The sequence below is a fragment of the Amblyomma mixtum genome, chromosome 5 (genome assembly GCF_055824585.1).
Source record: "Amblyomma mixtum isolate Tamu chromosome 5, ASM5582458v1, whole genome shotgun sequence".
In the NCBI taxonomy this organism is placed as follows: Eukaryota; Metazoa; Arthropoda; class Arachnida; order Ixodida; family Ixodidae; genus Amblyomma; species Amblyomma mixtum.
This window is the reverse complement of record NC_143016.1, coordinates 9,302,910-9,327,288: the sequence shown is the minus strand read 5'-3', so window position 1 is coordinate 9,327,288 and position 24,379 is coordinate 9,302,910. Positions and strand designations below refer to the sequence as shown.

The 24,379-nt window shown below is 43.5% G+C and overlaps 2 protein-coding genes across 7 annotated transcripts in view; one reads left to right on the top strand and one right to left on the bottom strand.

The window, feature by feature from the left end:
* The first annotated feature begins 5,492 nt into the window (after positions 1–5,492).
* Polr2F (RNA polymerase II subunit RpII18) lies at positions 5,493–7,735 on the top strand. Its single transcript, XM_089543316.1, has one exon. It carries the CDS (start codon positions 5,683–5,685, stop codon positions 6,070–6,072), a length of 390 nt encoding a protein of 129 aa, XP_089399442.1. The 5' UTR covers positions 5,493–5,682; the 3' UTR covers positions 6,073–7,735.
* The window catches only part of LOC149341289 (band 4.1-like protein 4), a 91,388-nt gene continuing 73,737 nt past the window's right edge, over positions 6,729–24,379 (bottom strand). For 3 of the 6 annotated variants that reach the window (XM_089543310.1, XM_089543312.1, XM_089543313.1), the window contains exons 12-27: positions 23,927–24,048; positions 23,581–23,659; positions 23,358–23,471; positions 21,343–21,456; positions 20,083–20,190; positions 19,279–19,359; positions 17,425–17,544; positions 16,871–16,936; positions 16,062–16,130; positions 15,813–15,881; positions 15,553–15,633; positions 14,419–14,727; positions 13,599–13,692; positions 12,835–12,908; positions 11,245–11,359; positions 6,729–8,036 (exon numbers count right to left, since the gene is read on the bottom strand). In XM_089543310.1, coding sequence (XP_089399436.1) covers positions 7,926–8,036; positions 11,245–11,359; positions 12,835–12,908; positions 13,599–13,692; positions 14,419–14,727; positions 15,553–15,633; positions 15,813–15,881; positions 16,062–16,130; positions 16,871–16,936; positions 17,425–17,544; positions 19,279–19,359; positions 20,083–20,190; positions 21,343–21,456; positions 23,358–23,471; positions 23,581–23,659; positions 23,927–24,048 — 1,726 coding nt within the window. In that variant the 3' untranslated portion in view covers positions 6,729–7,925. Of the gene's footprint in view, positions 8,037–11,220; positions 11,360–12,834; positions 12,938–13,594; positions 13,693–14,418; positions 14,728–15,552; positions 15,634–15,812; positions 15,882–16,061; positions 16,131–16,870; positions 16,937–17,424; positions 17,545–19,278; positions 19,360–20,082; positions 20,191–21,342; positions 21,457–23,357; positions 23,472–23,580; positions 23,660–23,926; positions 24,049–24,379 lie in introns of all 6 variants that reach the window. The other 3 variants (XM_089543314.1, XM_089543315.1, XM_089543311.1) reach the window with 3 other exon arrangements.

Below are 24,379 nucleotides of genomic sequence, written 5' to 3'. Positions count from 1 at the left end.
AGCGATACCAAATCTACCCTGGATTTATGTCTGGGTTTCGACGTGGCCGCTCTTACATCGACAATGTGGCTGACCTTGTAACATCCGTCCAGCACCAAAAAAATTTGAAAAGATTGGCCGTGGCGCTGTTCTTGGACATAAAGGGCGCCTACAACAACGTAACACAGGCCATTTTGGATGCATTAGAAACTGCTGAGATTTGAGGCCTCATGTTCAGTTGGATACGCAGCTATTTGGTCGAGAGGTCGTGTTTTGTTCAGACTCAAGACTGACCAATCTCTTTGCATCTAAATTCACGCGGAGTCCCACAGGGTGGAGTGCTGAGCCCAATACTTTTCAACCTTGCTCTCATCAGCTTGGTTGACTCATTGCCACAATCTGTCCAGATCTCTATATATGCTGATGATATCTGTATTTGGGCATCAAGCGTGACCCGTCCCTAAGCTCATGCGAGACTGCAAAAGGCGGCAATGATACTGACGTTATACCTTTGTCAGCAGGGCCTAAATATTTTGACAGAGAAATGTTCCCTCGTGGCATTCACACGAAAAAAAAAATGACAAGTTACCCCATATATATTAATGGCAACGCCATTCCCTATGAGAGAAGTCACCGCTTCGTTGGCACTATTATCGATAGGAACCTTTCATGGAGTCCCCATCTCTACCTCGGGGGAAAGCCCTGGGGCACATCTGTGCACTCGATGGTTCTACTATACCGTTCGCTGTCCCTGGGATATATGCGGCATACCTTTCCCATTTTAAGCAATATTAGAAAGACAAACATTCAGACACTTCATAGTGTTCAAACGCGAGCTCTACAAATCTGCCTTGGACTACCTAAATGTGCCTCAACAGCAGCCACAATTTTTGTTGCTGGGGGGCATCCCGTTACTTCATACATTGCTGTTGAAACCATGAGAACACACATTCGGCACGTCACACGAGTTTTGAGTCATCTTGAAGCTCTTCCAATGCTCAGACCACATACTGCATTGGCAAAAGCAATTCAAGCTCATCGTGCCTATCTTCCTTCGCAGTTCACTCATGCTTCAAGACCATGCTCACCCATATGGAGTCTATGAACCTCGGGCACACCTCTCTATTCCGGGAATTACTAAGAAATCTGGTGTATCATTGCCTGCTCTCAAACAAATGACACTGCATCATCTGCATTTTAACCATAAACACCGCATACAGCAAGCTAGAACTCATCAAGAACAGGCTTTGATCAACGATGACTGACAGCCGCCTGAGCGATTTGTCGCTGCTAAGCGTGGAGACGGAGATTCTGAGGCGGGTCAATGTTGAACATCTGATCAACAAACTCTCCCTGCAAAAGGCCCGAAAACGCTTGCAGAACTTGTAGGATGTGGGTTAACATCCGTGCCTTTCCGCCCTCTCTGTATCTATCTATCGCCCATTACCCGAAAAAAAAAAAGGCTCGTCAAAGTAGCCAACAGAAAAAGGTGTTTCGGGTACAAATGTGACTAGTTTTTATCACATCTGCTTGCGCTAGCGCACGCATGTGCGCCAGTCATGGGCTCCAGCAGTCAGGAGTGTGCCCCTGTCGGATGCACGATGACGCATTCGCCTTCTTACGTATAGAGTGCACTAAAAATAGCCGCGTTGCATCAAGTGCCACGAGAAAGGCAGAGATGCGGAACAGGCACAGAGGCGGCCATAGCCCTGATTTTAAAAAAGGAAGGTCAGGGGCTCTTTCGCGGGGAGAGGACTACTGACGGCGGGAGTGCTTGCCCGATTGCGTCATACATAAGTGTGTGCTCGGGCGCTTATGCCCAATTTCCTTATGCCTATTCGAACGGGTTACCATTGCCTAGCCTAGGCGCTTCATTTTTCGAACTCGCGCAGGCGCGGGCGTTTATGCTGTGCTTTGTCTTTTGTTGCCATAATAAAGGCACCTTTTTTGTTGAACCTGCGTTGTTTGTCGGGTCATTCGCCATTCCCGAACCCCTTTGGATCAAAAGGCATGGATTCCAGCATTTAATAAAGACAATAGTTCACTGTTCTCTGTAGCTGCATCCACAATTCACTTCGCCAAGCCCAGCAATGATACGTATTTTGCAAGAAGAGTTTGTGTTTTCAGCATGGTTTAAGCAAACAAGCTGCCAACATGCATACACAATTCACTGAAAGTTTGGTAGGAGCTTTGGAAAATTGAAGGGGGTATAGGCTGCACCTCTCACTTATTACATTTTATAGCACCTCAGAAATGTAATTAGGCACCACTGTGCAGTGTACTAGTGCAGGTGTCTGATAACACAAGGTCACTGAAGCAGCCACAACCAAGCAACACTGCTGAACGCGCCGCTCTGCTGCCAAGTTTCGCTTCACACGGGTGTACCAGTGGCAGTGGCAACGGTAGGCAATCGCCGTTGTCACTGTACAGTACGTCGCGACGAATGTCACTTCATGCTGTTACACTTCAGGTAAGATCAAATGCGCATTTTCTGCCGACATACAACATTTTCTTTTTAATTGTTTACATGTTTTCAATGTGTTATGTGCCATTAGTGAGACTTTGGCCCAGAAATTTGCTCAAACAAGATTTTTTTGTTTTTCTATCGCTTTCCCTTGTTTGGTTTTAATTTGGTTTTAATGGGGTTTAACGTCCCAAAGCGACTAAGGCTATGAGGGACGCCGTAGTGAAGGGCTCCGGAAATTTCGACCACCTGGGGTTCTTTAACGTGCACTGACATCGTACAGTACACGGGCCTCTAGAATTTCGCCTCCATCGAAATTCGACCACCGCGGCCGGGATCGAACCCGCGTCTTTCGGGTCAGCAGCCGAGCACCATAACCACTAAGCCACCGCGGCGGTTCCCTTGTTTGATGAGAACATTATAAATAGAGGATCTCATGTTACTTAGCCCAGCCACATACCGCATTAACATTTCTTCTTATTCGGGCCAGTGTTTGACTTGATAACACAGGTCATAAACGCGAGCAGGGCCGCAGGAAAAGAAAAAAAAGATTGTCACTTCTGTAGGCACCCATCAGTTGTAAAAGTGCTCATACTGAACAAGGGTCCTCAAGTTGCTGCGGAACCCTGTGTCCCGACTTCACACCTTCCTACCTAACATGGACAAAAATACCCAAATGCTATTTGTAACAACTGGATGAACAGCGAAATATCCTGCTATCAGTAGCCATACTATTAATCAGTCCCAAAATAAAGTGGGCAAAGGGAAGAGGGCAGAGAAAGGAGACTGATCTCGGGAACCAAAAAAGTACTCCAAGGAGCCCATTTTCAAAACCCCCGCTTTGAAAGGAGTCCGAGTCTAGCTTGTTTATATGGCACACTGTATGCTTATGAATCCAGTGCAGATTTGCGCAGGCCTAAATCTTCCATTCATTGTGAACCTGGCAGGGAACTGCACACGCACATTGGTGTTTCCCCAACTTCTCTCTCTGTAAGTCATGTAGCCGAAAGTGCTCAGAATAACTTTTTCAAACAACAGCGTACCGTAAAATGCAGAGGTGCCAAAATACACACTCCACAATAAAAGTAAATACATTGCGGGCATGCTTTCAGAAATTCATACTTTTTAAAACTTAACCAGGAGCACGCTCTGAACCTGTGGAAACAGCGAAAGTATGCATTACGCCATACCAATCTCAGCTCACTGTGGTAATGAGGTCAAGGTAGAATCCAGCTGGTGGAAGGATCTGCAAATAAACAAAGGCGCACGCTGCAGATCAGAGTAATGCTACAAACACAGCCAGTTTGCACAGATGAATTCAACAAACTCACTCCCAGAATTGAGTAAAGCAAGTGAGGGCTCCTGCTGCAGCAGAAAAACAAAGCAACGACATTGGTAGCTGCTGGTTGATACACACATGAATTAATTGTTTCGTAAATGCACTAGATGTGCATTCCCAAGACAATTAATTACAACAAACGAAACAGTGTAGTGGATTCACTGATACGGTAAATGCTGCATATGCTGCTTGCATGGATGAACTGTTCTGGAAAGTGGTTATAGCAGCTGCTGCCTTGTCCCTTGACAGCCACGTGAAGTCCACACAGCGGCCGCTAGCTCTCCTCCAAAGGACATGCTGGCTCAGCGTCATCTTTGGTTTGTCTGAATACCCTCTCAGTGCCCTTGGCAGCGGCTTAAAGGCACGCACTGCCTGTTACTTATGAATGCATTAATTTTTTTCTGGAAATCTTTCCCATAGCTTCCTCGAATGCATTGGAGCACACAGAACAAGTGTTGGGAAACTATGGTAGGGACAGGCATCCCAAATGTTTAAACAAACTCAAAGAATTATGCCAATGCAGTTATTTCGGTTGTAAAACGATAAATATTTCCATGGGCATCGACCTAGTGCTAGCTGAAGGCTAATGAAGTCACGTATTCCTTGCGGCATCCGTCGCCTTACACGAGTTACTTGGCAGTGACGGGCCTGAGCGGATAAGCACAATGAATGCATTGCTGCAGTCTCATGCTGTACAGAAGGTTCGTGGCACTCCGAGGTACGCCAGTTTTTTTTCACACTGAGCCAGCTCATATTTAAACTTAGGCTCCCCGCTGGCCAGCAACCCCTTCTTTCGCTCTTCGGAAGTATCACAAAGAAGCTGATCTCCTGCATTGCAGCACCGCGTGAAAAAGGAAGGAAAACATACAACTGGTCCGCACAGATAAACGCCACCTACCTGTCGGGAATCCCGACGCTTTGATAGCGCAATCACGTACCCCCCATCTGCTGAAGCTGCGAGGAAGGCAGTAAAATCCCACAGTCCAGCGCGTTTACGCTGGCACACACAGAAATAACAGCTGCGGCCAAATTGTACAGAGGCCATGAGCGAAGGAGATGAATCTTGAAAAAGACAAACCTTCGTTAGAGGCAACCGACCATCGATAGGTGCACAGTAGCAAACATGCAACAGTTCTTTCAAGCGCGAAAAAACGACCTCATCGACGCCACTCCGCGGTCTCCTCGCGCGCCTTCACCCGCACGATGTCGCGAAATTTACATCAGAAGACGCTGCATTAATAATCGAGACCGTCACACACTTACGCAGTCGTGCAGCAGCTCTTTCAACAAGCCACAAGGCGGTGACAGAGCGACGACGAACACTTTTTATCTAGTTGGCGGGCAAGTACGAAACAACATCGCGCGTGCACAATGAATTATTTTGACAGCACTCACCTCAGTCTGGAAAAGGTTGAAGGTAGGACTGCCTAAACCATGAACTGAGAGCAAAATTCACCGAGCTCGCATCTACCAAAACAGCATCGGGCCGATTCACGAGAGAGAAACGAAAGCGCAGATAGCGCAACGAGGCGCTGGAGCATGCACGAGTTCGCCCGTTCTCTGAAACGCGCGCCATCCTCGGCCTCGGCATAATTTTAGGCGTCTGGGTTTGAGAGTTACATGCCGCAAAAACAGAAAAGCGAAAAACCCTCCGGCGTCACATCCGCCAACCGTCCTCCTTTCCACCTGCTCTCTGGGCGCGCATGCGCAGTTCTGCGGAGTTTGCTCTCTCGATGTTCAGGTCAAGCTTACTGCGTGGCGTGTGTGGACCGTTCTGTCGTGCTTACGTTACGCATTGTGGTTAAAAGTGTGAACGGTGTGGGCCTAGCGTGTTGTTCTTGCTGCATTTCTGCGTATTTTGCCTCTGCGTGGTTACATCGATTCACTGTGAAAACTAGAAATGGCCGACGACGAGTATGATGGTGATGACGTTGGTGGTGCCGACGACTTCGACGACGTCGAAGAGGATGAAAACCTCGACGAAATCGACCAGAACGAGGAGGAGAACATCGAGCTTCTACAGGCGGCAGACGGGCAGCCGCAGCAGAATCAAAAACGCATCACTACTATGTACATGACAAAATACGAGAGGGCGAGAGTGTTGGGGACACGTGCTTTACAAATTGCCATGTGCGCGCCTGTGATGGTGGAGCTGGAGGGGGAGACTGACCCTTTGCAGATCGCCATGAAGGAACTCAAGGCCCGCAAAATCCCTATCATCATCCGCAGATACCTTCCTGACGGAAGTTACGAAGACTGGGGAATCGACGAACTCATCATCACCGACTGAAGCCTGCCTGTAAATCGCCTTTGTCACATTGTCGCCTGATTAGTTTTTTTTTTTTTTTTAACCTCTGCACACTACTACTACTACTACTAAGTCCAAACTACCATTCTGCATGGCGTTTGTTGTGCTATTTCTGTCGACGAAAGCCGGCCGTCAGCGGTCTTACGCTAATCTTGTTGCCAGGCGTAGTGGCATTTCGACGCACTGCGTCATTTTCAGTCTAGACTTTATTTTGTAGACTAGGGAATATTGGTTTTCCTGAGACTACACAATAGCATTCATGGCTACTTTGAAAGTGCAACGTCTGCTCGCTGTTGCGCATGAAGTGGTGGACCGTGCACTAAAGAATGCAGGTTAGCTTCATGTGGCCGATGCCGAATGTAAGAACTCTCATAACACATACCAATTTTTGTTTGCACGAAAGCGTGTTCTATCTAGTTATAAATGAGCTGGGTATGTTGATGTTGGTTGACATGTCGAATGTATGGTCAAAGTCATGCATGTCTGCCTAGGCCCTTGTTCAGGCAGATGGGCGTTATTTGGTTTTTTGCGACAGTTATTTCATTATAAGAGTATTGGTTGAACAAAAAGTGAATGCAGAAGCAGGAGGACGAGACACATACAACTTTCATCTGTCTTTATTATGTGTTCTTGACGCATGCCAGCAAATATCGAAGAGGAATTTGAGGCAGTGTGCACAGCCAAACAAACAAAAAGTTCTTCTGTAAGGAACCTCTTTCAGCTGTACAAGGCAAAGACGTGTCACTGATGCAAGCATTGCCTTTTTTCCGGACTCCCTGCCGGAGACCTTGTGGTCATTGTCCGCATTAAATTATTGTCACATGTCAAAGTCACTTGGCTCAGCTGAACTCCCAAACAAATCCCCTTTGCACATTCTTTTTCAGCACCCTCATTACACATATAGCTGGTGCTGAAACCTATTCTAACACCATGTCCCACATTATGAGCACAGCTCCCATTTTTCTTGGTATGCATTAGATTCTTGAATAGACTCAGTCTTTCCAAGCTTCAGTCGACAAGGAGCGCTGCAATATGCTGCCACTACTGATGTGCCCCATTCTTGTCCCTCTTTATTGGAAGAACGTAATGTGCTAGTTTGCAAGCAGAAATTTATTTGTCTTGAAGCATCATTAGTACATACATGTCATAGCCATGCAAACATTGCACTGACCAGTTCAAAGGTGTTACAGTGTGGATTCTTATATTACAATACATACAGCAAGGAACAGTCTTAATTTAAACTTGGCATTAGAGTGTACCGGTCACACTTCTCGTAGAACATGACATTCAAGCCTTTTCAAAACAGAGACATTTAATGTCGCACATAATTACCATCCTCTCCACAGCGCTTCATTATGCACAGCTGAGGGCTTCTCGTACAGACTGAATTCTGTGGCCAAAAGCATGTTAGTAAACCCCTTAAATTCTCAGTATGCTGAAGTTAATGAGCCTTAAATTTCATGTTCAAGGCACACAACTTGCTAGCTAAACGGTCTTCTGATGAAGCTTACATGTACATTTGTTCAAAGATAAGAATGTGCGTTTCAGCGGCACAACCCCTACCATAAATATTTTGCTTTTTATACACTCGGACAGCTATTCTCCGTTGTTTTCTGGTGGTCAATAAAATCTTATATTAATCAGACACCTGGTGGCAGTACTTCCAGCGCTGGACATACAGTAACAGTTTGCATTCTTTAATTCCCATTTGAAAAAATACTCCATGACATCGCAGCACATGTGCCCTATTGCTTGTTACCAGCAGCACCCTCCCCTTCCTGTGTTTACTGTGTAGATTGGAAACAAGTGAAACAGCCTCTAATCGAGGCTGTATGTCACAACTCTGTGCTCATTTCATGGCACCCAGAAAGTGGGCTCTTTGGAATTGTGTCACCGGTGCTCGCCTTTGGGCCCCAAGCATTCCAAGATGGCGGTGAGGAGTAGACCTGCGGGGACAACATAAAGAGTACTTGCAAATAGCACTTATGCGTTTTCACCTTAGTGGAACCACAGAAAGTGTGTTAAAAGCCAACAAAACCGTGCCATCATGTTCTCGGAGCGGGGACCCCTCCTATACAACTGGTGAATAAGCCTGCCCATTCGTTGCACCTTGTTGCTGTGAACATCTAGGGCGAATGTTGCATCTGCACAAAGAGCAGAGAGCATGTAATCTCTCTCAACAAGTGGCTTGCCTCTTCTGCAGCTGTTTGAAATTTCCATCATTCTCTGGGCAACACACTGACTTACGTGAGCCAAACAATTATTGGTGACTCAAATGTCGTGTCAGCACATGTATTGCTGGAACCATAGTAAGTGGAGTGGTGAAAAAAAGCAAACTATGGAACAGGTAGGAAAGCTGAATCATGACTAGCAAAGTGGCAAAGACACCAATTCGATGACAGAGTAGCGTGGCAATATATCTCGGGGTATAGTCAAGGGTTCAATGAATGTTTGACTGGTCAGGCATTAGTTGAACAAAAAGTAAAAATGACATTTTGGAACCTGTGCAGGTTCCTCGTTCACAATGAGGCTAAGAGGACACGCAGTCAAAAACTTAAATGAGCAGCATACGATGTAATAGTTGCATGTAGGTGGGCAGCATTGTCCCTTGCTTCTGGTTCACGATATCGGATGAATGACGACTTGAAAAAAAGATGTGTCATCAAGTTCCACTCTTTTGGTTGTGTTTATGAGTCTAACATCCCAAAGCGACTCAGGCTATGAGGAACGTCGTACTGGAGCGTTTCGGATAATTTCAACCACCTGGGGTTCTAGCGTGTGCTGACACTGCACACTACTGTGGCCTCTAGAATTTCGCTTCCATTGAAATACGACTGCTGATGCTGGGATCGAACCTGCGTCTTTAAGGTCAGCAGCCGAGCACCACTGAGACATCACGGTCTATTACTCTGCTCTTCGGATAAAATTGCAGCGTTGTCCAGTTGATATCATGCGTGTGCATGCACACTTGTGCATGCTGTGTTTTGTGGCTTTGGACATTGCATTACGAGTCATGAGCATCAGCATATGCTTGGCAATTGCATTGAAGGCCAGTTTGTGGTTTTGGACATTGCCATGGACATCAACGCGATGTCCAAAACTACAAACTGGCTTCCAGTGTAATTGCCGAGCACACGCATGAAACTGACTGTGACAGAGCTGCAATTTTATCCAAAGAGCAGAACATGAAGACGCATTTTTTGCTCAAATCGTCATTCATCCAAACGACATTTGATACTATGAATCGGAAGGAAGGGATGATGCAACCATCTACATGCAGTCATTACATCACATGCTGTGCATTTTGGTCAGCGACTGTTGTACTTTTTCCTCTTGTTACAGGGTGCTTGTAACAGGTCTTGCACTGGCAGAGGGCATCGCAGTGTCCAATATGCTGGAAATGACCAGAGCAAAAGGAGAGCCTCAAAGGCAACGAAGTGCAACTATGGACTCAATGCATGCACTGGTGCAGCATGCCTTAAAGGGACAGAGGGCAAACTGAGGTTGGCCAGTACTGATACACCCTGCATACTAACTGCAAAGACACCACTCCCACTGAAAACAGCGCTTCTAAGCTAGAAAAGACCAAAAAACGAAATATAGCTGTCGTCGCCAAAGGCCAGTTTTGCAAGTAAAATTAGTGCATCAATAGTGAATTTTTGCAGTGGATCTTGGAGGCTATGCTGACAACCTGACTTTTTCGGTGTGACTGACAAGTTTGAATCGACTGGCGGGAAGACTTTTATATCCAATTTTCTCACCGATAAATGTGTCTTTTGCTGCTGGACAAATGTCAGTATAGCCAGAAAGAGCCAGATAATCAATTTTTACTTGGAACAACGACTGGACGGAGTTGCACTCAGTGTCCCTTTTAAAAAATTTTTACAAGAGATTTGTGAGGTGGTGCTCTTATATGGTCAATGTTCTGCAACTTTGTTTAAAAGTACAGCAATGCCCCGAGCGGTTGTGAAACATTTTAACTGTACCATAACTAACAAATATAACGAAGAGGTCTTATACCCAGCGTAATTTTTGAGGGGTCCATTTATTACAAACATCGTGTAGCCAACTCAATTCAAAACTTTTCCCAAGTGTAGGCAGAGTTAGACTTTATGGCTGAGCACGCGATGAAAACTGCACTCGGGACGAAGGATGCACTTAAGAATGACCACACTACTGTAAAAACACACTGTTTATTCTTTATTTGCTCCTAGACAAACTTTATGGCTGTCGAGCTGTGCAAAACAGCAACGCACATAAGGAACTCGCTATTTTGAGCACAAAAATATTTTGCTTGTCCTTCATCATTGAGTGCACTTTTTGTCACGCTGTCGAAGCATTAATTAGCCTAACAGTATACTATGAAAGCATTCATGCACTTTTTTGTTGTGACACTAGCACTGGATGCTTGAGGTGTTTCGAAAGGCCTCAAATAATTCAGCATGTTCAGACTTTAACAAATGCTGGTTTATTGTAGTCTTGAGTTTATATTATGCGCAAAAGGCATAATGGCATTGCTACTTTAGGATACCACACACGCAATATTTGTCTATACATTTGTCTGTTATACACTATTTGGTGTCTTTAATTGCTTTTGTATGGACCACAGCGGTGGCCCAGTTGTTTGAGCATCTTCCTCGCATGCGGGAGGTGCGGGGTTCAATCCCCAGTGGCGCTGGGTAACCACCAGTGATGCAAGGGGTACAATCTTCCCACTGGTCAAGTGAAAGGAAACAGTGCAAAACCAACTAGCTCGCCAAAAGGCCCTACTGGATTACATTTCCCCTGGTCTTGTGCTTGGCTTCTTTGTGGTGAAATTCTTGGGAGGTGTGTCTCTGAACCCACTTTGAGTAAATGAAAAAACCTTGTGACGTGGTGCTCTTGGGCCACAGATGCCCTTGCGCCAAAAAAATTCATCATTATCATTTGCTTTTGTTTGGTATTTCTGTAATGCCGTACCCGTCTGCGCAGACTGTTCTGACTTTTCAGGGAAACGTTTTAGGGCTTCATTAAAGTGAGTCATTGTGCGTACAAAGAAAATCCATAGCTGTGATTGCGTGGAAGACAGCACAGCTACACACAAACACACACTGCAAGGCAAGCAAAGTAGGTTGAGTTAATGACACGCACACTCATAACTCAGAAGAGACCGACCCTAGAGTAAGTGGCCACTGTTGGGGTCTGGAAGGTGACACGTGGCCCACTGCTGGTGACCGGTGTCAGCAACTCGTGTGAGGCACTCGCAGTCTCCTCTTCACAGCTGCCAAATCTGGAAGTACGAGAGAAAGCTTTTCACCTGCTGCCACATTATGTTCTAGAGAAACATTAAGGCACCATGTGGTGAACCGGTACTCCAATGGGCATAAACGTAATAGAAATCATCCACAAGAAGTTACCTGCACCTTGCACATCGCCCTCATCTCAGTGACACGTGCTTGAAAAATAGCGCTGGTAGTTACATACCAGAGCTTTTGTGATGGGATCTCGGCATGCATTCTCGACATTCTGTTTTCCCAGGTGTCAAGGCAGGGTTGCTTAATACCATAACAATATTGCACAGAACAGTGCAAGGTGATTCCACCTAATATTGTCTTCTTGGTGTGGGAAGGCAGCATTTTCATATGATATACCATATACAACAAACAGACATTATAAAAAAAATTGCCATGTACCTTTAAAAACACTGGGAAAAATGCAAGTAAGGTTACTACAGATATTCACCACACTAGCACACATTGCTTTCATGCGCAGCTATGGGCTCACATGTGCAGGTGCATTTTGGCAATATTCATTTAAAAGTACTTGAAAGAAACACACATGGAGGAACATGCACGTAAAAATGGTTTTTGACAGCAAGGCAGACGGAGCATTAAGGTCGAATCAATGCTTTAAGTTGCAGATCACTGCTTCAGTATGTCAATGAAAAAAGTTTTTCTGATGTAAATTAATACCGCGTTGGTGCAGTTCTTATACCTGTGTTCGTGCGCTCTGGTTACAGGTTTTTCAGTAGGTAAGCTTACTTTCATAGCATCTATGAAAACATGCACCAGTGTAATGTAAATACGAGCATAAAAATGCTAGTAATGGTGAGATAAGCCTAGAAAAGCAAAAAGATGCTTGAGCTCAATCTGAGTACAACACAGGCACCATTCACAATCATCTTCCAAGTGACAACTACAGTAGCTTAAAGCACATCACATGCATATGGTATTCCTCAGTATCTGCAGGGAACACTAACCACTTACGCAGCAGAATCCTTCAGGCCTCAATCGGGAGCTAACAGTAAGGTTGAAAATTGTAATGTCATGTACAGAAGTCTCGTTTCATGATTTCCACTGCAAAGCACAACTGCTTTTTGTGCTTCTTTGTCCTCTCGGTTTTTGACCCACAAATTGTCCATGACGCAATGGTGTATCCTGTTGTCACTGCACAATGTAGATCAGGGTGCTGCAGTTGAAATAGTTTGGTAACTTTCAAGTTCTTGATTCCTTACATTGGTTTTGTTACTAGAAGCTTGACAGATAGCCACAATATGTACCCTTTAGGAAGAATACAGATCTGTATTTTTTCTATTTGATAAATTTAACACTCCCCCCCCCCCCCCCCCCCCAAACAACAACAGCAAAAAAAGAAGCAGCAACAAAAACTTTCAAAGTAATACTGTAGATTCTCTTTCATTACAAAGTGGTAGAAAGATTGAGCTGAGACTGCAACAAGAAATTCGAAAAAGAATGTTCTGCAAACCTTGTTGAAGCCATAAGGTGTGGTCCTAGAGACGTTGGTCTGGGACTTCCATTCACTGGCACATGGTTAGACTCCTGTAGGCAAAAGTGACATGCAACATTAACTAAAGTGACAGTTTTTTATAACTCTGGCATGACGAGATAGACAAAAGCTACATGTAAAACAAGGGCTGCTTGTATCAGCGCAGAGCCCATTAGAACAGTTCGCAGTAAAGAACTGCAAAAATGTTTAAGTTTTTAAGATGCATTTCATTGACATTTTTTGTGTAACTCAGCTACTAGTGCACTATAAAGCATACTGAAAATGTGCATACCATGTTTTCAAACATACAAATATTTTCAGTTTCGAAGCTACAAAAGGGCAATGAAACGTGTTGCAGTGATATGTCCGAGTTATAGTTTTGACTGCAAATATCAGCATAAGCAGCTCCATAATTTTATCTCGAAGGAGACTGACGATTAGCTCAAATTATGCAGAGTTTGAATTAAGGGAAGCCCTTTTAGTGCACATGATATTTACAGGGCCAAAGCATTAGTTTGAATAAGCCAGCACTTCAAACAATGAGAGCTCGGATCAATGAGAATCCACTGTGCATGGGCATTTCCGTAAAGAACATGAGTGTATCAAGCTTCCTAGTGTAAAGGCAACAAAGAGCTATATGCAGGAAAAAGATAATGTATTAGTGGGAATATCGTCTGCTCACCAGCTAAGTCAGCACAGATAAAGAGAGTATAATAAAGTATAACAAATCAAGAGAGACCCACTGCGATTGACTTGTAAGAGATGCCACCATTGGCCAAGGTTGTCATGCAAGGTGACATGGTTGTGGGTGCCAAAAGGTTGCTCGTGGAAGATGCTCTAGAAGAAAAAATAACAGTATTTAGTGCACAAGGAAGTAGCACACAATAAATTGCTTGCAATCATACACAACAATGATTTTGTCAGCTAGAACTGGAAAGCACCTCAAGCCCCGCCGCGGTGGCTCAGTGGTTACGGCGCTCGGCTGCTGGCCCGAAAGACGTGGGTTCGATCCCGGCCGCAGCGGCTGAATTTCGATGGAGGCGAAATTCTAGAGGCCCGTGTGCTGTGCGGTGTCAGTGCACGTTAAAGAACCTCAGGTGGTCGAAATTTCCGGAGCCCTTCACTACAGCGTCCCTCATAGCCTTAGTCGCTTTGGGACGTTAAACCACAATAAACCAATAAACCTAAACCAAAGCCCCTCAGTGGACTGTGCAGGCAGCATGCATGCATGAAAAATTAGCTGAAAGATGCGACAAAAATACTGCCGGACTACCAGCATTCAAAGGTAGGTATGTGATGCTTTTTACAAGAAAGAGCAACTAGTCAGGACAGTGGTAATACACAGTTGATGATTGTGGTGTAATAGAGATGCGCCCAAAAGGCTTGAGCAATGTTTGTCGAAATATTATTTTCTTTAAATAACAATTTTTACACTTTCAGTCCACAATTATGTCAGCAGTCGCATGCATTGCTCTCAGTATATGATGCCTGAATAAAAATGCACAGAAGACAAGAGTGAAAAATTACTCAGAAACTAAGAAGGTCAGAAACAAAGGTAAGAACCTAGATGTGAAGACTGGCAGCTTCCCATTGCTAGCAGGAGTTTTGATGCCCCCGCTGGAGACCACGACTGGTGACCCACAACCATTCGACGTTGACACTGGAGTCAGTAAGGGTCGTGGAAATGTGTCCCTTGTCATCTTGGGTGATGGCTCGTAGGGTCCCGTCGCTGGGGGCAGGTCAAGTGGTGCGGCACACTTGGTGGACGTGACGGCTGTTGACCGTGTTGCTGGTGATGTGTGCAGAGTGGAGTAAGGTGGAGGGGGCCCATCTTCTTCCTCCTGGCCATTCTTGGTCTCCTTGGCTGCACGACTGAGCAAGAAAAGAGCAGCCTTGCAGAAGCGTAGACAGTTGGGCAAGTTGAAATGCATTCATTTCACAAGAAAGAGAGCAGAAAAATAGCATGCAGGAATCAAGAATTACGTTGTTAATTCCAGAAATAGCAAGATTTATTTTCTGGAAGAAATTCATCTGTTCCCTTGTGAAAGCAAAAATAAAGCACTGAACCACAGCCGGCTGTGTGCTTCTTCTAGTCTGTGTGTACCTGTCTTTTTCATGCTATTTCATGAAAAAAAGATAAAAATTCGTGCAAGCTTGGGAATGTGCATTTATGCATGGCCATTTTGCTTTTAATCAGCACTTATTATTATTCACATACTTCATCCAATGTGCATTGTCTTTCAACTGCCATTTTCTGCAGTTCACTCATAGAAGCTAAATCTAACAGTACTATCAGGATCAAAAGTTTAAAGGGCATGAGTGTGCAGAAAAAAAATTTGTTTTGGAACAGTCACATAATCCAGTTGCCTGAAATGTGTCAACTTATGAGGGAAAATGCAGGTTCTATCCACTGGCTATGTACAATAAGCATTTTTCTTGAGAACACTTGTACAATAAACTTTAGACAACGATAGTACATTGAAACTGGAAAGTAATGAATTAGGTGTCAGTAAGAACACTGAAGAATGAGTTCTGTATAACCAAAATTTTTGGCACTTCCCGCATTGTATAATCTACATCTAAGATATAAAGCACTCCTTGCTTCACATGCTTACTTATGTTGATATTTTACAGCAAAAATTAAATGAAAATACATTGAAAATGATCAAAAACATATCGGCAAGTTTAAATGACTACCTTGAAGAGATCTTGGCCATTCTGTAGTTTGGACGGCCTGCTGTTGGTGAGTAACGAATCTTGAACAGTCGTGAGTCCGTTCTGTTTTGCAAGGTATGACAAAAAAAGATATATGAACATATTTAACTTCAGGAATTCATTTATGGTACCAAGATGGTTCACAGTGTCTGCAACAAAGTGCAAGTTTACTGTGTAAACATGTACAATACTTGTTAAAAGTTTTTTGCAAAAAAAAAGAGAAAAAACAAGGCAAAGCTTACTCCACTTTGGTGTACTTGATGTCTTTTCTCTCCTCCTCAGTAAGTGTAACTGGATCAACCAAATGATATCTGTGTATGGGAGGAATATAGGCAAAAACTTGTTCATAACAACTGCTCACAGTTGTTTTACGCTCATGCATTCACAGCTGTATAGTTTTGAGTTTATAAAATGGAAGATCAGCGCAGGTAAGTTAAAGAATGAGGTCTTTATGCTTTTAAAAAGAGCACTGGGTGCTTTGTGGCACTCACTCAATATGCTTTTTTACGTCTTCTGGTATAGCTCTCTTGACATCCGGAGATTTGGAACGAGACCGAGTCCTGTGAAAAGAAAGAAGCCAAGGCGCCCTGCAGTTCAACTGTGCAAACCACCACTGCTGCACCTCACTCATTAGCAGCTAAAATGCAATTTGGTAAAGTTTTGACAAGGTTAAGTCATTCTGACATGTTGGCAGCTTTGCGAGTCTTTGTGACATGCCACCTGCCAGTGGAGGCACTGTGCACATGCGCACTGTGTGTGACTGTAACTGCACGACTTGAGCACGCCATGGCAGCAGTAAATAGCAGGTAATAGCGGCACGCAGCAAATTAAAAAATAGTAAAAATATATTAGAAGTTTAATATTTAAAAGAAAAATATTAAAAAGCTAATTGTGTGTTTTCTTCAACAGTAAAAACTTTGGGCAAAGATAAGATATTTTAAGCCATTTTTTTTTTCTTAGAAAAGGCACCAATACTTGGTCTTTCTTTTTTAACTCTTTACAATTTAATAATTAAACTTAAGCCTGCACCTGAAGCAGTGGGCATGAGTAAAAGTTAAAGAGATTAAAGACTGACTGCTTATACATATTGTCACTAGTAAATTATGAGACAAAGGTTACTGCTTTTTGTGTGAGATGGCTTACAACAACACTGCGTTGCAATCACTCCCGCTGAACACTTCTGGTTTCTTGAAGTTTTGCACTGCTACAATGGAGCATGTAGAAATTCAAAGAGGATAAGCGAGAGTTGATCAATGTTGCAGGACCTAAAACCAAAAACGTAAGAATTTCTTTGCCTTACCTTCTATGCTTCTTCCTCAGAGCATACTGGGCCTCTGACTCCGTTTCCATGCCTGACTGAATGTACCTGAAGACAGAAACGAAAACAAAATAATGCGCCCCTTGTCTGAAAAATGGTCTCTCATGTGACCATAGCTTGCAGTAGTGTTTGCACAAGTGAACAACTCTGCTTTCTGCAGAGCACAGTCCACAGAATGCAAGGCATCATGCTTTAACTCCTTTCTGTAAGAAAGAAAACTCTGAAAGGGAGGTGCCACTACTTGCGAACGTTCTTAGGTAGGCATGCCCATTGATTTGTCTAAGATTGACAGCAATTGCGGGGTAATCCTTGACACTTTTAGTTCCAAAATAAGCCAGGGGCAGTGATCACTGTGCTGCCACAGGCCCCACACTCACATGAGGCATAGTTGGTTTGGCTTGGGGACTTTCACAACTAAGAATATTTAGTACGAAGAGCACACATTGTGCACCACACAACATCAGTAATCATTACAGATGCTGAAAGCCTTTCTCAGCAAAGTAGCAGAGCGCACTTTTATTTTTCAGCTTTCTTACCCGCTTTTCCTTCCTGACAAGTCCCGCACAACGGCACTCTGTGGCTGCTTAATAGCGGCAGTCTGCTGCTGCTTCTGAACTTCTTTCCACTGGGCTTCAGAATCGACGAGCTCATATGACCTACAGGAAATGAAGAAATATAAGACCTGTGATGCAAAACTAACAAAGCACCCAAAATCAGCAGTACCGATGCTTTTCCAGCATTAACATGGCTGATAATGCAGCTGTAACTTTAGCACAAAACACTCACTTTATACACTGATTCAATGTATTTGCTATTCTGAGTACAGTAGGCAAGCATAGCCATCAGCTAACTGCACTGCGAATAACAAATATGTGCATTTTTTCTTATATCCAGCTGCACTGTATAAGACGACATTGGTAGAGACATCTCTGTAACCAGTAGATACTTCCAATATGCACCGACTTCATATACCAAGAGATCATGTCGTTGCTCAGGTGAAAACATGGAGACGGATACTTCACCCACCCCATGTGGCATAGCCATACAAAATGATTCTGGATTGTGAGGTTTCAACATCCTGAAGTGACTCAGGTTAATAGAGATGCCAGAGTGGAGGGCCCCGAAAAATCATTTAGACCACGTGGGGTTCTGTAATGTGCGCCAACATTGCACAGCACATGGGCATTCTGTGTTTCGCCTCCATCGAAATATGGCAGCCACAGCCAAGATTGAACCCACAACCTTGGGATCAGCAGCCGAATGCCAAAGCCACTGAGCAACTGCAATAGGTCCATGCAAAATGAGGGGAGGTATCCAGAGGAATGATTTTGCATTCAAAAATACACATAATTAACTGGAACCTCTTACTTAAGACACAGTGATCTCAATAAGGCTGGTATGTAGCCAGCCAGAGCTGTTAACATCCTTGCTGCAAAGAAACACATCACAAGAACTACTCTTAATAGCTTTCTAATGCTGCTTTTACCCTTTTACCACTGATATTGTCCTGAAACAACATGCCTTACAAGAGATGTGATGCTTGCCATGGCAGGTGTCAGAATGCTTACCATATGGCTTATTGTAAAAAATAATGCAACTTGAAAAAGAACATACTCAGTCTCCACTGCAGCGTTGCACTGCAGTGTCCTCAGTGCTGCCAAATTTATCTGAACACCCCACATTTCCAATTTATCAATTCCATCTTGTGCGCTGACTCCAAATATACTATATTTGCAACTGTAAATAATTTTCGACTTCTAAAGTCCATCCTAATTATGGAAAAAATGACACCATCTTTTGCAGCCATTTCATTTTAGAACAAAATGTCATTTTGATTGAAAACCTGATTATCTTTACACGTTCCCAAGAATAATCTGAAGGTCATTCTGTTGCAAAACTGACTTTTTTTTTTGCTTCTGTATAATTTTATTACCAGTGTCATTATAAAGTGTGACTGCTTTTCTGCATGTCATTACTCATATCTTGCTTCTTGTGTGTAGTAGCTAATCCACTGATTTTCCTTTTATTATTTGTTTAAGTTGTGATGTTCTGTCGAGGGTCCTGGTACACTCGTCAGACTTTGGGATTCTCGTCTGTATTGAGTACAAGTTGTAATGTTTCTGGAATAACAAGCGACTATCAGAATAAGTCATAGAGCTCTATCTAGGCATTGTTCGAAAGACACCAAGGTTTTGGTTCCAAACCTCTCTGCATGCCACGTCATCACTCCTTGCCCAACAAAACACAAATTTTCACTATCTCCATCACTGATGGGGAAAGGTCATCCTCAGCATTGTAAGCCACGTAAAGTCCACTACGGGACAACAAAAACCTCAGCCATTGGCCTCCAATCAGCTGCCTCTGTTTGCATCACCGCAAAAAAACTTCACCTGTGTCTCCGGTGATGCCGGTGCTTGTGCCGATGGTGATGATGGTGATCAGATTCGCTGCCGCTGTCTCTCGAATGGCAGCTGAAAGAAATCAGTCAGCATCATCGCATTAAAATTGTGCACCAGCATTAGCCTATTCTAAGGTCTTGAACGTCAACAGCAAAGATCACGGCTCGATCTCTGCCTGAGGCTCTCCTCTGCAACCCTTTGTTCTAGCATTCATTTTCCTCTCTGCTGCTGTGGATACGCATCCACATACCCTAAAAAAAAATAATTAATATAGCTACAAAGCTCGGCATTAAGTGGAAATTAAGGCAGAAGAAGAACGCCTGCTGTGTCCACATCTGCATTTTGTTAACTATACAAATAAATGAAACGCTGTGGCAGTTACCACATATGCAGCATAGGTAAAAAAAAAACACATTGCATTCAAGATTGGTTCATTTTTCATTGTAATTACCAAAACTGTACTTCCACTGTACATTTCAGAAAAGTAGGAGTCAAACTTGGTGGTCGTTAACTTCGGTGTGAAAGTATTACACTAGAATAAGTTAATTAAGAACACAAAAATGAACAAGAGGCAAAAGGGAAGCCGCAGTCGACTAGCTAATATTTCGAGAAGAAGATTTGTCTTCACTGCTTGTTCAATTTGTGCTATCAAGAAACCCGTCTTCCAGCCCTCTGTCTACGGTGGAGGTTAAGGTGGTTTACTACACTTTCCAGAGTCGAAACGGTTAACTGACCCAAACTTCATGTCACTGAATGGCATGCAAGAACCAGAAGAACCAGTTACAAGCCACACACCTGTGACGACAGCCTCCACTGCTTGCTCTTGAACACTTGGATGCTCGGGACCCTCGAGATGACTTGGACACTTCGCTTTCATTGTCTGAACCTCGTCGGCTACGGTGCCTGCACAAGCAGACGAGTTGAAACTGTAGGGTTACCACAGACCTTTACACATGGATTCTGCAGTCACAAGCACTGTATGTTGTTAGGTTTATGGTAGGTACACGTGCCTGTCCTGAAGCCTTTAAATGAAGGCTGTCCATTCATTTTGTTCCCACAGTTTGTAGGTATGCGGCAGGTTCAAATATATTCAGTCAGTTTATGTGAAGGGGGTTTATTTAGTTCTATGCAAGTGAACAATAACCAAATCAAAACTACTTCATTAGTACTTTTCTGGCATGCATGGTGCTGTGAACTTCAAAAGCATTTTTTTGTGTTTCAAAGAACATTAATTAGAAGTTCTTGTGTTTTGGGCGTTGTAAGTTTCATGTCCTTTTGGTTTGCAAGTTGCCTAGCAGTGTGAACATAACTTCAAAGGAACATTCACAACAGATAGCAGTAGGCCTGTATCAGAAGGGCACCGCAAAACAGAGCTTTTATAAGATAGAAAAAACAAAAAAGCAGATACAGCTGTCATCATCGCACTTTTTTTTTCTCTACAAAACCTGACGGGTACATAAGTTTCACTGCCATTCACTACAAAATAGTGGCAACCAGTCTTCTTCGTTAAGAAAGTTGCAAGCTTAAATTGACTGGTGGGAATATTTTAACAACTTATTTTCTCTACGACAATGTGCATCTTTTGCTGCTGGACAAATGTGAACATAGCCATAAAGAGCCAGGGAAAAGCATTTTACTGGCAATAGTAATTCAACAGAGCTGATCTGCAGTGTGTCTCTAAAGCAATAGTACAGTTGTCCACAAGCATGTCTAGAGTGCTCGAACCTCGTGCTGTCTGTGCTCCGCAGCGCACAGAGCGACATCTAGCGGCAGCGCATGGTTCGAGATAATGCATGTCTGATGCTCACACTATGCTTGGAGGTGCGCTATCGCTCTGCGCTCTGTGAAGCACAGACGGCACAGAGTTCGAGCACTCTAGACTGGCCTGTGGATGACTGTACAACAGAACAATAGCTTATCAGTTGAAGAATTTCGTAGCCATTTTCCTTTCTCCTGAGCCAGTTGTTCTTGTTCAGGACATGTATTTTGTCAAAGCTGAAGAATCTCATGATGGTGATGATGATGATGATGTGCAAAGAAGCATGTTCCACCTACCGGCGTCTTCTGCAGTCGCCCTCATTAGATGATGAGCGACAGTGGGAATGCCTGGACCCAGAGCTTCGAACAGATCGTGGAGAAGGATTTGTTGAACTTGAGTAAAGACCCCTGCTGGGAAAAACCATTGCGCATCATCAGCTTATGGAAACAGGTACAAAGACACATGGGGCAGCAAGCAGAAGCAAATGGCTCTGATGACATGTGTTTCAATGCTTCATATATGAGCAGCATTACAGTAACTCATAACTACCTAAGGATCCGTAAATGTAAAACCATATATACCCATCATATTCTGTGCAAAATGATTACAGTTCTACTTTGTGGAAACTCTTTGCAGCCTTGAAAACTGCTGAAAAAGTACAGTAGACTTGCGACAATTCAAACTTGGATAATTCGAACTTTCGGTTAATTCAAACGAATTTCAAAATTTTGGTTGCCTTGTCATATATTTTCAATGCATTTTAAAGGCGCTTAATTAGTACCGTGGATTCTCTTAAATTTGCTTAAATTTACACTTTTCAGCTAATTCCTGATGCATAAAAAACTGGCGGCCAAGATCGAACATGTTCAATTCGCAGTGCCGCGTAAGCTGGAAATTCGGCCCCCTCCAACCGGTTAACTCAGATGTGGGCCGATGCAGGGGCGTGTCAGTCGCAGTTTCCACACTGCCACATAGTTTCGTTTTCTAAGCTTCACTACCAGCCTGTGACGATATCCGCTATCAGCCGCGCATCAGCTGGGGAGCCAGGGTCAGCTGCACACCGTTTCAGACGGTGGCTGACGCGTTGCTGTTTTTTTTATTTCTTTTTAGAAATCTCGTTGTTCCTGGCAATGTGCGTCCCCTCACTTCCATCTGCAGGTCGTGAGTGCCAAAAATGCGCACCTGTGAAGGAGGCCGCGGAAGGCTACTATTATGGAGCAGTTGTGCTTTGAAATTCATGACAGTGGGCATGCAGTATACACCATGGTGGAATTACGAAAAATCGGCGTTGCGCAATTTTCACTTACAAGCAGACGATTACTGCTTATCTTTTCATTAGTTAAATTTGCTGTGTTGTAAAACTGCTTTCACAAACGTTTTTTGTAGCCAATTCCACTCACAGAACATCATATACCTTTTTTTTTTTTTCAGTCCCATGATATCCCCATTAATGTGGCGCTCCTCTATAGGAAAACCAATCACCAACTTTTTTCAACCATACCACCCGTTGGAGCCTATTTCTCACCCATATTTTATATTGTCCTAAAGTATTTAGTTACGTTTGCATAGTGAAATAGTTATAAATTACTAGGTATTTGTGTGCATCACAAAATGAACAAGGGAGGGGAAAACCTCAGGTTGCTTGAGCTAACGTTTCGACAAGGGGACTTGTCTTCGTCTGGGCAAAGCGTTCATGAACGCTTTGGCCAGACGAAAACAAGTCCCCTTGTCGTAATGTTGGCTCAAGCAACCTGAGGTTTTCCCCTCCCTTGTTCATTTTGTGATCGCCAAGGACCATCTACCACACCCTCTCTCTACCATGGACTATTTGTGTGCATAGATGCCCATAAAGTAAATCAAATTTAGTCTTGGATCATATTAAGGTGCACTTCTGATAAACAAAACTTCTGATAATTTAAATGAAAATCTCTGATTCCTTGAAGTTTGAATAATGAGAGTCTATATATTGTATGTGTATTAGTATACCTAAAAATACACCAGCAAGCCGAAAGTAAGATCAAGATCTAAGATTTGTCTGTGAGAAAGCTGCCTCATCCTCTACTTTTCTCCTCTACAGGCACGTTGCCAAGGATGTGACACCCAGTTCACGCGTGACCTTCATATACAGGAAGATCACAAGGCAGAAACTGTGTCTAAACTCATTCACAAAATCACAAATCATCACTCATTCACAAAATTATTGATGCTATAAAGAAATTATTTTCATGTTTTCTGCCAGCTAACTTTACACTCATGCAAGTATAAATGGCTACTATTATAGGAACAGCTACCGCATGCAATGTATTCATACCTTTGCTTTGGATCTTCCCAAGGTGGCACTGAAGATGACTGGTTACCAGAAGTCACTGGCGTTGAAGTGGCTGGCACAGGAGAACTGTGATGAAGTGACGTAGATGACGGTGACCTGTGCAAAAACCCAGCAATGTCTTTTATGCAACCTTTTATGACTGAAATGCTGACTGTTATCATGCTGCAAGTAATTAGAAAAAGAAGCCGAGTGTTCGCAGACATACAGGAGAGCTGAGTGTGCCCAATGGCTTCCATTCCTGTGATCAGTCACATGCTTTTCGTGTTCCTTCAGCTGAGTTCCTGCTGCAAAGTAAGGAGTATGCAATATCAGCAAGGTGCAAAGCAAACTGTTCGCTGGTTTTTCTGCTGCACTGTGAAATTTGCCACTCTACACTGCTGGTTCACCGCTGACTTGCCTACATAACGTGGTAACACTCAATGCATCATTAATACTAGAGCTTCCCAAAAAATTCATTGCGTCCTGCATTTGCCCAAAGCCGAGATTTCACACCAAGTAAAGAGATGTTTCATTTCAAAGTATTGAACAATCAGTATATGAGGTGGTAATACCATCAGCACCGTCAGGCTGTCCAAGTCGTCGCTGATACCGCCTACTTGGCACTCGTACAAATGTTGGTTGTGGCCGAGGTTGTACCTTGAAAGAGGCTGGGTTTGGCCGATCTCTCCGAGTGCTGGACACAAAATGTAGAAGATGAAAACTTAATTCATAAGAGACGAAAATGACTTGCTAATCATTGGATAATGAAATGATGTGATGATGGATCACTGTTTGGCTTTCAGGTGAAAACACCTGAAGCCTGCTAGCAAAAAGTGGATTACAATTACTCCTGAAACAGCAGCAGTAATATCCAGTAGAAAAGTTGCGCTACCAGTTGGAAGTGGGCTAATGAATAAGTTAACCAGTGTAATGAAGATGTAGATACTAGCCATTTACAATGCCATGTGTATTGCAGATGCTTGCATCCTAAATAAACACTGATGGTATATAGATTTTCACGTCCC

What these genes read in the sequence shown, in the direction of transcription:
- Polr2F (XM_089543316.1), top strand. Translation starts at nt 5,683, where the DNA reads ATGGCCGACGACGAGTATGATGGTGATGACGTTGGTGGTGCCGACGAC.